General features: G+C 40.3%; 1 protein-coding gene across 1 annotated transcript; it reads right to left on the bottom strand.

The window, feature by feature from the left end:
• Positions 1-243: 243 nt before the first annotated feature.
• LOC123871152 (scavenger receptor class B member 1-like) lies at positions 244-14,764 on the bottom strand. Its single transcript, XM_045914777.1, has 11 exons — positions 14,491-14,764; positions 13,595-13,758; positions 12,040-12,178; positions 11,497-11,609; positions 5,254-5,350; positions 4,647-4,774; positions 3,308-3,428; positions 2,411-2,576; positions 1,627-1,777; positions 931-1,027; positions 244-432 (listed from the first exon to the last, which is right to left on the bottom strand). The coding sequence occupies exons 1-11, from the start codon at positions 14,572-14,574 to the stop codon at positions 334-336; spliced, it is 1,359 nt and encodes a 452-aa protein (XP_045770733.1). The 5' UTR covers positions 14,575-14,764; the 3' UTR covers positions 244-333.
• Between the last annotated feature and the right edge of the window lie 1,289 nt (positions 14,765-16,053).

The raw sequence follows: 16,053 nt of genomic DNA, 5'->3' as shown, positions 1-16,053 counted from the left end.
ACGTTATACAGCCCGCTGGACCGAAGAACCGAAGAAGGTGGTAGCGGGTGGATGAGGAAGGGGGGAGAGATCTCAGCGTTTAAAGTAGTTTTTGGAAGTGAGTATATATTTTATTATTCCTACTCAAAGTTCCACTACTACTATTAGGTACAAAAAACCTACTTAGATCAGATTCTAACATTTTATTGCATCTTTTAATTATACCTACCCATTTTATACAGGTTAAGAAAAATAGCGTAAGACCACATTGTATGAGCGTTTGTTATATACTTAAGTAATTTTTACATATTTAGTCTCACCACCATAACCAAGGTTATACAGCTTGGTATGTAGTTAGTGAGCTACTATTGAAAACGGCCAACTCATTTTTTCGGTCAATAATTTGTTCAAGTTCTCGAGAGTTTGTAGGTTTTCTGGGAGCTCTTCAACGGACTGAAACAATTAGCAAAATGTAAACAAATCAATGAAGATAGTTTATCAGGCCATTTATACTTAGAATACAGAACACTCCATTTGGACAAACAATATTTTTGGATAGGGCCTAAAAAATAAACGCCACTCGTTCTGTCGCTTGTTTTCTAATCACTCCATCTTTCTCCTAACAGGTAACTCAAAGATCTAGAGAGTTATAGAAAACAAAGTTCGAGAGAAATATATCGCATCCAAATACTAAAATTACGAATAGAAAAAGGCAGGCATAATTAATTGTCGTAGCACAGACTTATACAGGTGTAACTACTTAGAATGCTAGCAAAAACAAAGATAGGTGGTATTACTGATGGTTATTGATAACATACCACAAAAAAATTTGAAAGTATTCACCCCTGGGAAATATTTTTAAAATACCATTACCTACCTACAATTTTTTTTTGAATGATTATTATTTTTTGAGAGTGCTCAGTGGCTGGTAGGCAGGTACATTCTACATACCATTTCAATCCAAGCGACGGGCAGTATAAGTCCTTGTGGAAAGTATTGGACAGGGCCGAAATTCTCCAGTTTCTTCACTTGAATGTTCAGTTGCAAGCTGAAACCAGAATAAATGTACACAAAGTTGCTAGGAGCTAGGAGCTAAACGAGGGAAGTTTTTGTCTCTACCGTAGCCATAAATCTGTCTCGTTTTAACTGGCAAAGTGCGCTATAAAGATGTCAACCTTAGTGATTATCAAATATTTTAAACATAACTCAAAATTAAAAAAAACCCCGACACAAAAACCTCTATACGAAAACTAGAAAAGAGCTGATAACTCTCACACGGCTGAACCGATTTTCTTGGATTATAGCTAAGAACACTCGATCAAGCCACCTTTAAAACAAAAAAAAATTGGTTGTCTGTAAAGTCAGTTTACTGACGATAGTTGAACGTGACAACAAAGGCCGATTGTGCTTCTTTGTCGCTCGTTCCGCGCTCTCGCTTGCACTTCAAGCCTTACATGGAACGCCTCAGAGCGAGGTAACGCCGCATGAGTCATGTTTTTTCGTGCGTGCAGCCGGCTCTATCGAATTATAAGACGTTGTCACGTCAAAAAACTAAATTAAAATCGGTTCATTCGTTTAGGAGCTACGATACCACAGACAGATACACACAAGACAAGTTTGTGTTCCTTACTGAAATTAGGAACTTACGTAGATTTTCCTCTCACAGCAATGCCAAGCGTAGGGTGTATGTCGAGGTACGACTGGTGCTGTTCGGAGTCAGGGTGGAGGCCGGTGAACCGCTCGCGCAGGGCTGGGTCGCCGAGGTGGAAGTGCGGGAACGAAGCCACCGCTGGACCTTCTAGAAATAAGTTATATAGGTTTGTCATCACTATGAATGGTGTAACCAGAATGCTAGCAAAAACGAAGACAGGTGATAACTGATGATTACTGATAAGATACCATAAAAAAATTAAAAAAAAAAAACCTGTATTTTTAACCTGTAAAAGTTCACAATATATTGCACTAGCGTTCTGGTTACAAATTCAAATTCAAAATATTTTTATTCAATTAGACTTTTACAAGTTCTTTTGAATCGTCAAAAGCATCTAACTACCACTTGGATTTGGAATGCCTTCCTTTCGTTACACCCTGTATTATTAATAAGTATAATACTATCCAAAGTTGATTGGTCCTAATAAAACTTGTTCCTTTTATACCCAAATGATGATACACCTAGCTCGCAATGACACCATACATGATGAAAACTCATGTTCCCTTTTGATTTACCATCTGATCTCCACGCAAAACGAACAAACTTGTAACTTAAACCCAATGTCTATTAGTATAAAGTTCAAATTCCAGGTAAAAGCATTGAAGAGACCGCGTTTCAAAGGCAACTGCAAATTAACGCAAAAAGCCAAAATCCCAAAGTTACCCCTCGCGCCTTCAAAGAATAGGTAGGTACCTACTTTTACCGATTGCGCCCTCTTACCAGTAAGGAATCTACTCGTGGAACAATGAGTGACGTTGAATACGCCGCGTGGTGGACAGTCGCCGGTGTCGATGTTGCAATAGCACTGGTTGTCGGGGTTGTGTGCAGGGTCGTCGAACACGTCGCGCGCCAACTCATACCGAAGGAGCTTCACACCGTCACCCATCTGCAAAGAGAATACAGGGTGTATATAGCCAAATGCTGAGGGCTATCATGATGCGAAGGGAAGAGAAAGAAAAAGAAGAAAAGAAGAGACTTAGGAGGTCAGCATGAAGTAATGCCACGTAGTTCCGTGCTCACCTTGGCAGACATGGGGAAGTTATTTTAGTCCGTGCGAGTCAGACGCACCCTACCAGCAGGCAGAAGTCCGTAGGGATTTTTTCCTCCCCCGAAGAAAAAAAAAACAGGGTGTAACCAGAACGCTAGCAAAAACTTAGCGTTATTATTATACTATCTTAAATAACATTATTTAATGCTAATAACCATTTGCCTAATCTTTTAGTTTTAGTGATTTACTAGTACCTACTTTTCAAACTCGCATTGTATAGCGTGCAAAACCTCTAGTCAATGCACCACCTACCATGCGGCACTGACTTCGAGTGACCTATTTACGGAACGTTCGTCGACCTCTAGCGTCAGTCAGATTTATTGTTTGCAATATATTGTGAATTTTTAAAAAGTACAGGATTTTTTATTTAGTTTTCGTACTTTTTTTATGGTATCTTATCAGTAGTCAGTGGTTTTATCACTTGTCTTCGTTTTTGCTAGCGTTCTGGTTTCACCCTGTATCTACCGCGTACCGATATTTTTGAACTTTTTCTATCATAATTAGTATAGGTACATAATATTATTATAACTTGATCTCTTGGTGTAAATATTAAATGAAAACGAACGAACTTCAACATCCTTGGCGTATTTGAAGGGTAATCTTCTGCACAGGCCCGAAGAGAAGACTTTCAAAGTTTGATTTTTGTCCAGGCTCAGTGGCGGGAATGCAGAGCCATCGGACGACTCTATGCTAAAAATAACATTCATTATGACCTTAAATAAAAATAATTCTTTATTTAAATTAATAATAATAAATTAACATTACTAATTATTTATCGTCGACAAAAAGACCACCCCTGGTTGCCCCTGGACTAAAAGTGCCCATGAAGCTGGCAGCATTGCCCCGCTGAATGGCGATGGACAACCTTTGGACCAGGTAGGCCCCAGAGCGCGAATCGCAGCCTCTTTCCCGTATTTGGGAGATTCTTTATTTACTTAATACAATACTTAGGTACAAAAAAGATAGAATAAATTATAAGCAACAAACAGAGAACAGAGATTAGATTTGGTACTATGCCTTTCAACCGAAATAAGAACAAGAGAAAAACGGCGGTGCTTTCCAGTTAAGGGGCATGAGACGGGCCTGCCTGTGAAAAAGGTCCAGTTTAAGAAATTAGCTCTAGTATCGACTAATTTGTGAGAATAGTCGATACTAGAGCTAATTTCTTAAACTGGACCCTTTCAAGTAAAGATTTTTATATAAACCTGTGAGGATGATACTGCCATTGTCGCAATTAAAATACCATAACCCTACGTTGTCGTATTAGTTTACAAATTGCGAAAACCAAATTAAATTTGAATTTCGTGGGTAGGCCCGTCGCTTCCACCTTAAGACGCACAGTACAACCACAGTTTTATGATACATCGTAAAACTGTGGTACTACAATTCCGCAAGTGTATAATCTGCGACCGACGCAACAAAATCCCAAAAAGGGACCTCAGCAGAATAATGCACCCAATCAGGAACATCTTCTACCGGGTTGATAAGCTAGAAGTTAAACATTCCGCTCCCCTCCTTGCATTATAATACCATTCATTGATGGATTACTAAAGAAAACTCTGTTATCGTGATTGAGCATGGCGTAGCGACATCTAGTTTGTACGTTGTAAGTTTTGTCAAACCGTGCAATATCTGAAGAACCCACATTTATTAGATTTTGGGAGTTTTATCTTATGATATCATACTGAGACATAATATTATGAATCGGGCGATTCACTATCGGAAATCAAAGGTTATCAGCCCTGACAATTATTGCCGTAGTTATGTTATTAGTTAGTTAGTTATTAGTAATGTAATTACCTACTCTACACAGATTTAACTCGATTTCCTGTCCTGTGGATTCCATCTGTAGGCACCCAGGTAGGTAAATAAATTAGTATGACAATAATAAAATTGTTTTTTACTCACGAATTGCACTCGGGGTTGTCCCAAAAAGATAGGGCTTTATGGCCATTCAATTTCTCTATAGTATTTATTTTGTTGATGTCGTTTTCTCCCGTGTTTATTGTTAAAATGTTAGAAGACGTACCATTTTTCTGAAAAATAAAACAAAATGTGTCTTGTCTTCCTTAACTAGCTCTGTACTATAACTTTTCAGTCATCAGAAGAGTCTCCGTCACGCGCTCCATACAAAAGTAGTTTGGTTATCACTTGCATATTTATGAATCAAACTGCCTTAGTTTTAATTCGAGTAAACATAATATCTACTTATATATTTTTGCTAGCTCGACTTAATCGGATCATTTTTTTTTTGCAAAGAATATAAGCCATGCTAATCATGACTAATACTCCCCTTTCCCCTTCAATTAAGCGTAAAGCTTGTGCCAGGAGTGGGTACGACAATAGTGAACGGGTGGGGATGGGGTGGGGTTTGAACCGCCGACCTTTCGGAATTCTATCTGCTCTTCAACAAACGAGGTTCTATATTGATAGCTATTATGGCGGCGCTCCTTTCTCAAATTGTATGTGTGAAATGGACGATTTAAATGCAGAGAGGTTATAGGTAGGTACTTACTGTCACTAAAAGGCCAAAATTTGTAAAGTTGTAACCTTTTATATCCAAAAAGGGCTTTATTGTTTTAACTAATTCGTCTTCGTATCCCCAAAGAAATCTGAAACAGAAATAATATTTTATCGATTTCTTGAAAGCTGTACTTAGCAATAACTTAAAACTTATACATATATCAAGGATCTTCAAATACAGGATCAGGGGGTTTTCTGGTTAAAAAAACTTAAAACTGATATGTGTATGCTTCACGCTGTGATTTCTAGTTTCTTTTATTAGGTTCGCTCGACTTCATACAAACATAAACGTGTAGAAACAAAATTTTTTTCTTAATTTGTAGTAGTTTTGGAAGTCCGCATCGCATCGCACCGCATCACACCGCATCGCACCGCACCACACCGTGGTAATAACCGGAAAATCAGTGTTCCCACAACATTTAATTAAAAAGATAAATCCACGCGGATAAAGTCGCGGGCATCAGCTAGTAAATAATAGTGTGGCGATATATAACGCCGCCCCTTTCGCTGTGGTGGTAGAATACTCTGTGTGAACCCAGCGAAAGGGGACTAGCTCTGTGGTCCAAGAGTAGGACCTAGGATTTGACAGAAAAACAAAATAGATATTACTAGAGATTGTTTTATGTACATCAATAAGAGTTACGAGAACTTAATAAAAGCGTGTATAAACTCTGGTGTTTTTATGTGGTGATCCCGTGCCTCGTCCGTTGGTCCAGCGGGCTTACAATGGTGACCCCGTAACGCAAACACGCAATGCGCCGTTGTGCATAATAATGCAATGCAGTATAACGCACTGAGATAAATGAAGTACATGAGCGCATCTCAGATCGAGAACCAAAATAAACTCTCTGGCAACCTATTTTCGAACTGAAACTGCGAATAGCGTGCGTCGTGCATGCATCCAGCTACGATCCAGCTCGTATATTTCTACAGCCTCCCATTTGCACTGCTCCAAGGACAAGAAGTGTTGAGTGACCTGTGATCAAACGTATGTAGAAACCCAAGTATTTTGGTTGTGTAAAAGACTGACAGCTATGGCACATAAATCAGACAATATCATAATTACCTACCCATATAGCCTTTAAGCATTTCTATAATGAACATTGGACATCCCTGTGACTGGTGGTATATCTTTTGTTGTGCATATACATAGTAACATTTTATCTTAACCAAACTTTACTATTGTGTTGCTAGGTACCTACAAATAGTTCATGTTAAGACTAGGTATCTGAAGAGTATCTATGCAATGTTGTAATAAAAACATGGTCAGTTCTTGTCTGTAAACAAATAAACATCAGACGTATCTCTTTATAAAATCACTAGGAGTTGCAGGAGGTAATGAATTGTTTGCAAACAATAATAATTATTTTGTAATTAGCGCAATGATTCAGATGAATGGTTGTAAATGGTAATAATGAGTACTTAAAGCTAATTTTTCAACATACATTGTTACTACTATGTTGTACACTAAGTTGTCTTTATATGGATTTGTTTCTGTGTTAATTTGATATTGTAATCAGCACACCACCCAACGGGGAGTTTTTTTTTTTTAAAGAAAAACAAAAGTTAGAATTAAAAATTTGTTTCCACATTTACACTCATCACATACAAATTATACTACTTACTCACCATGGAAGAGTCAAATGAGTGTGTCTGTAAAGTTTCTGTCAAAGTGCCACCCTTTTGGCTTTCAAAACCAGCCATGTGGTTTGCCCATATAGAGACCCAGTTTAGAGTACGTGGCATTACTGCGGATCAAACCAAATATGACCACGTAGTGTCTAACCTGGATTTAAAGGTAATGTTAGAGGTGGAGGACATAATCACCACTCCCCCACAAGAGAACAAATATGAACATTTAAAAGCAGAATTAATAAGGCGACTTTCAGTGTCTGAGGGACAACGTGTCCGTCAACTATTAACTGAAGAAGAACTGGGTGATAGAAAACCATCCCAGTTTCTACGGCACCTGCGCTCTTTAGCAGGAAATACATTGACTGATGAAGGCATTCTCCGACAGCTGTTCATGCGTCGACTTCCTCTCCACTTGCAAACCATATTAGCAGCCAGTGCCGACCCACTGGATGATATTGCTATGCGTGCAGATAAAATATTGGAGGTCGCTCCCAGCATCACAGCAGCACCTACACAGGTAAGTGTGAATGCTGCTGCTGCATCAGGCGCACCAAATGATCCTTTGGGCCTCCATGCTTTTGCAGCCCAGATGAAAGAGTTAACAGTTAACATTGCCGCCCTTACTAATAATTCACGCTCCGGGCGTAACAGGAGCCGCAGCATTTCAAACAGACGCTCTCGTTCTCCGTCTAATAGCGACGGACACTGCTGGTACCACCGAAAATTTCAGCACAAGGCCACGAAGTGCACCAGCCCATGCTCCTGGAAGCAGGAAAACGGAAACGACAGGCAGTAATGACGGCTGCTGACTGTCCATCTTCGGGCCGCCGTCTATTTATTACCGACAAAACCAGCAAGGTCCGCTATCTACTGGACACCGGATCGGACATATGTTGCTATCCTCGAAAATTTTTTCGTGGGAAGATTGCTCCCAGCGAATATCAACTAAGCGCAGCCAATGGTAGTGCCATTAAGACCTACGGTACTCATAGTCTGAGTCTCGATTTTGGGCTGCGAAGGGATTTTCGCTGGCAATTTGTGGTTGCCGATGTGAGCATCCCCATTATCGGTTCGGATTTTATGGCCCACTACCATCTTCTTCCCGATTGCCGAAATAGGCGCTTGCTTGATGGTGTAACTGGACTTGCAGTTCCCACATCTATAGCATTTGTCGATCAGGATTGTGTTAAAGTAATTGTGAACTCCGGAGCTAGGTCTCCCTTCAATCAGATGCTTACGGAATTTCCCACCATTACTCGACCCCCTGGGATCCATAGGAAAATTAAGCACAGTACGGTGCATTTTATAAAAACTACTGAAGGGCCTCCCGTATCTTGTCGCCCCCGTCGCCTTGGCCCCCAGAAGCTTTTGGCTGCGAAGAAGGAGTTTGGGGACATGGTCAGATGTGGCACAGCAAGACCTTCCAAGAGTCCTTGGTCCTCGCCGCTGCATCTGGCTCCTAAAAAGGACGCCACGTGGCGACCGTGCGGTGACTACCGTGCTCTTAATGCACGGACTGTGCCGGATTGCTATCCTGTGCGTCATATAGGAGACTTCAGCCATAACATCGCAGGTTCTACAATTTTCAGCACGTTGGATTTGGTGAAAGCGTACCAACAAATACCCATCAATACTGAAGATATTTGCAAGACAGCCATTACTACGCCCTTTGGGTTGTTTGAATTCCCCTATATGACGTTCGGGCTACGAAACGCGGGGCAGACATTCCAACGTTTTATGGACGAAGTCGTCGGTGATTTGGATTTTTGTTTTTCTTACATAGATGACATCCTCGTTTTTTCGCGTAACTCAGTAGAACACGCACATCACCTTCGCATCATGTTCCAACGACTGGCTGACTATGGTGTGGTCATAAATCCAGCCAAATGTGTCCTGGGCGCCAGTGAGGTCAATTTTCTAGGTCACCGGGTTTCGGCAGATGGAACTTATCCCCCACCTGAACGTATCTCTGCTCTTCAGGAGTATCCGCTTCCACAAACCGTTCAGGGTCTTCGCAGGTTTCTGGGAATGATAAACTATTATCGCCGTTTTCTTCCACGTGCGGCTGAAATGCAGGCGCCGTTGGTTACCATATTGTCGGATTCAAAACTTAAAGGCACCAAACCAGTTCCTTGGACTCCCGATCTCGAACGTGCTTTTCACGCGTGCAAACAACATCTGGCTCAAGCTACGCGCCTTGCACATCCACTAGCAAACGCCCCTTTGGCTCTATTCACGGATGCCTCCAATACACAAGTCGGAGCGGTGTTGCAACAATGCGTACAAGGAGAGTGGCAACCTTTAGCATTTTTCAGTAAGAAACTACCTTCCCGTGAGTCCTCTTGGCCAGCGTATTACAGAGAATTGTTAGCAGTTTACGAGGCTGTGCAGCACTTTCGCCACATCTTGGAAGGTCAGCACTGCGTCATATTTACTGACCATAAACCACTTCTCTATGCGTTCAAACAACGGAGAGAAAAATTGCCTCCAACCCAATTAAATCAACTGTCATTTATATCCCAATTTACCACCGACATCCGGCACGTAAAAGGGGTAGACAATATCGCTGCCGACACCATGTCTCGTATTGAGGCGATTGCCTTACAAGAAGATTTTGCAGAGCTCGCCGAATCTCAATGCAACGATCACGAACTTCATGACTTGCAACATAACGGCACGGCATTAAAATTGGAAAAAATAACAGTACCCGGCACCGACATCACGATCATATGTGACACGTCCACAGGAAAGCCACGTCCATACCTAACTTTGCCTTTCAGGCGGAAGTACTTCGACAGACTCCATAACCTGAGCCATCCAGGTATTCGTGCTACATCTCGACTGTTGGCGGACAAATTTGTATGGCCATCCATTCAAAAGGATACTCGTAATTGGGCCCGATCCTGTCTGGCTTGTCAACGGAATAAGGTCACGAGGCATAACATCTCTCCATTAGGTGATTTTGGAACGCCTTCAGGACGGTTTAGTCATATCCACGTGGATATCGTTGGCCCTCTGCCCGTTTGTGAGGGTTTCCGCTACCTACTCACGGCGGTGGATAGGTTCACCCGGTGGCCAGAAGCATGGCCCATGCGTAGCATTACGGCAGAAGAAACAGCCGATACCCTGATGCAAAACTGGGTTTCCCGTTTTGGGGTACCGATCTATATAACAACAGATCAGGGTCGGCAGTTTGAATCCGATCTGTTTCGTAAGCTTATGTCTATGCTCGGCACAAAAAAACTCCGAACGACGAGTTACCATCCCTGCGCAAATGGCATGGTCGAGCGCTTACACAGGCAGCTAAAGGCTTCTTTGATGTGCCATGAAGAATCATGGATCAAAGCCTTGCCTCTGGTGCTCCTAGGGCTGAGGTCAGCCTTAAAGGAGGATATTAAAACTTCATCAGCTGAGCTTGTCTATGGCGAAGCACTAAGAGTGCCAGGAGATATGATCGCTCCTTCATCAATCCCAAACACCTCAACTGATCCGTCAGAGTTTGTAACTCGACTGAGGGTGATAACGTCAGACCTAAGACCCGTTCCAGCGGCTCGTCATGGTTCTAAGGACACATTTGTCTTCAAAGATTTGACCACGGCTTCTCACGTTTTTCTTCGTGCGGATCACGTAAAGCCTCCTTTACAATCTCCATATTCAGGACCATTTCCAATCATTAAACGGAATGACAAGACCTTAACTATCATAGTCGGGAACAAAGAGGTAGTCGTTAGCATGGACCGGGTCAAGCCAGCTTACTTGGAATCACAAGCTCATCCCAATGAAGACATTCACATAAACAATCAGACGCCTAAAACTTCTCACACTCGCACCCGCACTAATAATCCTAATGACACACCTGATTCTCAACCCATGCAGACATGGAAGGATGCTGAGTACACCACTCGGGCGGGTCGGAAGGTGCGTTTCGCTCGCCCGTTTGATGCATAATCTTCCTTTCTCCCAAGGGGGGTGGTGTGGCGATATATAACGCCGCCCCTTTCGCTGTGGTGGTAGAATACTCTGTGTGAACCCAGCGAAAGGGGACTAGCTCTGTGGTCCAAGAGTAGGACCTAGGATTTGACAGAAAAACAAAATAGATATTACTAGAGATTGTTTTATGTACATCAATAAGAGTTACGAGAACTTAATAAAAGCGTGTATAAACTCTGGTGTTTTTATGTGGTGATCCCGTGCCTCGTCCGTTGGTCCAGCGGGCTTACAATAGTAAACTTAATCAAATTTTAATTAAGTTGTTCGTTTGTAGTTTTTCTCTTTTACTTTATGAGTGGTTCAAGTGTGGATTAAAATAATGAGGTAGGTAGAAAATAAAATGGAATTAACTCTACCCGATATTTTGAATGAGGCGAAAATCCCACAAAAATGCTCTCTTGGTTATTTAGAACTCTAGTTTATTTTATCTCTTTTATCACAACTGTATTGAAAAACCTCGTATGATACATGGGCGTTAATATTATTACAAATTAAGGTTATTCGTGACGCTGTTAAACCCTCGCCTACGGCTCGCGCTTACAAATGTCAGCTCATTTACTACCATTTAACCTACTTAATGCCCTCGAATCACAATGTAGGTACTTATTACCTTTCCACTGTCAGCTGTAAAAAAGTTTCCGTGTCATTTGCTACCATGCTTAAAAGAAGCCTCATGGCCACCTGGGTAAAATAGTTCGAGTTTGCAACATTTGAAGATACATCCTGAAAAAAAGTTAAATGTAATTTTTTTTAAAGTCCAAGCTTTTTTAATGAAGGTAAGCATACCTACTAAAAAGCAGTCATTAACATAAATCAAAAACTATTAAACAAAAAAATTTAAACAAAACCGGTTTTAGAATGTACAGTTAAAGCCCTTAAATGACAGAGGTACAGACAGACAGACAACAAAGTGATCCTATAAGGGTGCCGTTTTTCCTTTTGAGGTACAGAACCCTAAAAAATTATCCACTTGCTCGATTCTTCGTTATTAATACTGAGGTACAGACAGACAGATAGACAACAAAGTGATCCTATAAGGGTGCCGTTTTTCCTTTTGAGATACAGAACCCTAAAAAATTATCCACTTGCTCGATTCTTCGTTACTAATACATAAAAAGCAAAAAACGTAGACAATAAAACGCATGCCACTCACCAATAATGGTACATTAGGCACAAACACTTTATCGGAATGAGCGCCCGCGCTGGCTTCGGGGAGGAACGTGAAGTTGCTGTGTTCTTGATACGTTAATAAGTCCCCCTCCCACGTGACATTCACTCTTTCTAGTTGTTGCCTGGAATGTCAACTTCCTTTAATCCCTCTCTTCATAATTTATAATAAATAATAATAATAATATAAATAATATAATAATAATATAATAAATTCTTTATTTGAATAATGTGTGTTAAAAAAAAAGTAAATTAAAATCGGTTCATTCGTTTAGGCGCTACGATGCCACAGACAGATACACAGATACACAGATACACAGACACACAGATACACAGATACACACGTCAAACTTATAACACCCCTCTTTTTGGGTCGGGGGTTAAAAAGATGGTTAATTAAATTATTATAATAGTACAACACATTAGCCGTAGCGGCGTACAAATAGTGTGTTAGTTTAACATGCTGTTCTTAAAATGCTTATACAAAAAATAAAATAAATCAGATACTAAAATTAAAAAAGTGAAACGTACAATAATAAATAATATCAAAAACCGAATAAGAACCAAACACATCCAGTCAGGAAATTCTAACATACAAATCCATAGTACCTACACGAGATGATGCCCGCGACTTAGTCCACGTGGATTTAAGTCTTTAAATCCCGTGGGAACTGTTTGATTTTTCGGCATAAAAAGTAGCCTATGTCTCTCTCCAGGTCTAATATACTATACCCATGCAAAAAATGACGTCACTCCGTTGCTCATTTATTATAATATACTAGATGATGCCCGTGACTTCGTTCGCGTGGTTTTCTTCTTCCTGCGTCGTTTCCTCAATTTTGAGGACCGTGGCTCCCCTTTGATGCAATCTTTGCTCCGATGTTCTTCCATTGCTCTCTGTTTGTTGCCGCGTGGATTGCGTCGCAGATGGGTGTGTTGACCGCTTCTTTTATTTGGTCTGACCAACGTCTCGGGCTACGTCCGCGGGGTCTCTTTCCTTCGATCTTGCCAGTGACCATGAGTTTTTCGATATTGCTAGCGTTCTTCCTTGCGATGTGACCGAAGTACTCAAGGGTCCTCCGCAGACAGATGTTAGATAGCCTCATCTTTATCTTAAGTTTGTTAAGTATTGAGACGTTGCTTGGTTCGGTGTTCAGTCCACGATATGTTGAGCATGCGTCGCCAACACCACATCTCAAAAGCATCGATCCTTTTTTTGCCGCGTGGTTTTAGGTTTTTCAAAATCCCGTGGAAACTCTTTGATTTTTCGGGATAAAAAGTAGCTTATGTGTTAATCCAGGGTATAGTCTGTCTCTACTTATTTCTTTCAGCCAAATCCGCTCAGTAAGTAGTTTTTAGAGTTAAAACAAGACCGGTTTATGTGAGAGATATAAAGCTATCTCTGTTTCATCAAAGTGCAAGTGCGCTTTATAGATCTCAGCGTGTATTGAATCTCTCTCTTATCTCTAGATCTCACCCACAGTCTGCTAGCCGATGGATTGTTGTAGAGTGTTTCTGTCATCACATTATTTTTAACTTACGAGTAGACGTATGGCCCAACTTCTTCAATGTCAAACTTGGTGTCCAGACCGTCTCTGACTCGTTCCCAGTTGGTGTAGTTGAAGAGATACACCTTCATCAACCGACGCTCCATAGGCCGCTGCCACTTGGAATATGCGAATGAGTTTTTCTTGAGAACCATGAGCTAGAAGAGAAAATAGTCTAATCATATCTGATGTGGATACAACCAGTAATATAGCGTAAAGATTAACTTAAAGTGAGACAACGCTAATGTGTTCGTAGACAACCTGGCTTTATGATCACTGATGTACAAGTGTAAATTAAAAATTTATAACACCCCCGACAAGTGAAGGTTACAGTTACTAGAAAAGAGCTAATAACTTACAAACGGCTGAGCCGATTTTCTTGGATTATAGCTAAGAACACTCTCGATCAAGCCACCATTCAAACAAAAAAAATTAAATTAAAATCGGTTCATTAGTTTAGGAGCTACGTTGCCACAGACAGATACACAGGTCAACCTTATAACACCCCTCTTTTTGGTTCAGGGGTTAATAAACCATCATGCCGGCTATGGCTCTCATATGCCAGTCAAATTCATCTATTGACAGTGATATGGGAATGAGAATTTAAATAAATGACATAAGTACAGATAAGACTTACTTTCTTAGTGCAAAGACATTTTTACGAGTCATTTCACCGCGTTTAATAGCCTCATCGGGTGACAGAAGGGCTGGCTCATTCTTTGCGCAACGGATCAGCCTGGCTGTCCAACGCGGAAATGCAGCCAGTATTCTTGGCACCATTCCACGCGGGCATGATTTGTATAGTAATTAGATAAGGCTAGCTTTAAGTTTTATTGTAATATTTTCATTAAAAAAAAAAAAAAAGATAAGACTAAATATAATCTACTTACATCATCTTCACAGTGATTTTTCGATGCAGCCAAAGCAGTAAACAGCAAGATCTGAACGAACACAAGCGCACTTTTCGGTCGCATGGTTACGAATTGAAATGATAATTGAAAGTAAACATTTAGTAGGTTATAGCTATTTATAAGTTTAAGTTTCAACTTAGGTCAAGTGCTAAGTCGTTATCATATAAAATAAACCAGACACGTGGAAGTTTTTCTTGATACCTAATCAGTGGAAGTAATAAAAAAATCCTTACCGCAAACCAAAATTAAGAGGGGTTTCAGTAGGTAAGTATTCGTAGTGCAAACAAACAAAATCAAAATCATTTATTCAAAATAGGTACTATTTGTACACCTTTTGTTCGTCCGATTTGATAGATTTGAAAGATGATATTGGTGATAATTAATTACGTAAACTTAAAACTAAAGCTACGAAGGTTCCAAACGCGCCCAAGTCTGAGAAGAGCCCACGGTAAGTTAAAAATATATGGTAAGATAGTGGTTTTATTGGATAAAAGTTTGGGAACTCGAGACACTTGATTAGAACAGATTTTTTTATATAAGTATGTTATGTTTTGATTTGTAGTTATGTGGTCATACGATATTTTGCTGTGAACTTATTAAGTTACACACACACAGTTAATTATGCTTATCACACTAATCACACTATCACACTATAATATTATGAAGGCGAAAGTTTGTGTGTATGTGTGTATGTGTGTGTGTATGTTTGTTACTCCTTCACGCAAAAACGACGCGACGGATTTGGCTGAAATTTGGAATGGAGATAGATAATATCCTGGATTAGCACATAGACTACTTTTTATCCCGGAAAATCAAAGAGTTCCCACGGGTTTTCGAAAAAACCTAAATCCACTCGGGCGAAGTTGTGGGCATCGGCTATTAAGTAATAATATTACTTGGTTTTAATATTATTATCACAGACTCACAGTAGGTAAGTAGCATCTAGAAGTCGCGGTTGATTGCTTCGGTGTTATATCACTTGTTCTAACGGTGAAGGAAAACATCGTGAGGGAACCTGCATACCCGACAGTTTTCTACAATGTTCTCAAAAGTGTATCAAGTCTGCCAATACGCATTGGACCAGCGCGCAGCACGGCGAACTATGCCCTCTTCTCGTTCTAAGAAGAGATCCGTTATCCGTTTATTAGTAGTGGGCCGGCTATAGGTTGGTAGGAAGATAAAGCCAATATTGTAATAACAAAGCTTCAATCAATGTAATTTTTTGTATTACCTCTACAATTATTACTAAAGTTAGCGAGAAGTTTGGATGTTTTGATTGATCAACCCATTTTCGCCCCACTACTGAGTCTCCTCTCAGAATGAGAAGGATTTTAGGCCATAGTCTGCCACGCTTGGATGTTTACTTGCCTCGAATTGTATGGACACAAAAGGAATTTTTGAAAACAAATATTTTTTAAATTACATACTCACTTATCGTCGTTGATTAATACATATTTTTTGTTTACAAACCAATGTTTTTGTGGTAATAAAACAAAAAAGATAAAATTGCAAAGTCTTTATTAATGCAATCATCATATTTAT

This window comes from Maniola jurtina, chromosome 13 (genome assembly GCF_905333055.1).
Source record: "Maniola jurtina chromosome 13, ilManJurt1.1, whole genome shotgun sequence".
In the NCBI taxonomy this organism is placed as follows: domain Eukaryota; kingdom Metazoa; phylum Arthropoda; class Insecta; order Lepidoptera; family Nymphalidae; genus Maniola; species Maniola jurtina.
This window is presented reverse-complemented; position numbering and strand designations above follow the sequence as displayed.

What these genes read in the sequence shown, in the direction of transcription:
- LOC123871152 (XM_045914777.1), bottom strand. Translation starts at nt 14,574, where the DNA reads ATGCGACCGAAAAGTGCGCTTGTGTTCGTTCAGATCTTGCTGTTTACT. An exon ending in AATACGCCAAGGATGTTGAA is followed by an intron (nt 2,577 to 3,307) that starts GTTCGTTCGTTT and finishes TTCTCTTTGCAG; the next exon opens with ATGGGTGACGGTGTGAAGCT. An exon ending in CACGAGTAGATTCCTTACTG is followed by an intron (nt 1,778 to 2,410) that starts GTAAGAGGGCGC and finishes ACTTATTTCTAG; the next exon opens with AAGGTCCAGCGGTGGCTTCG.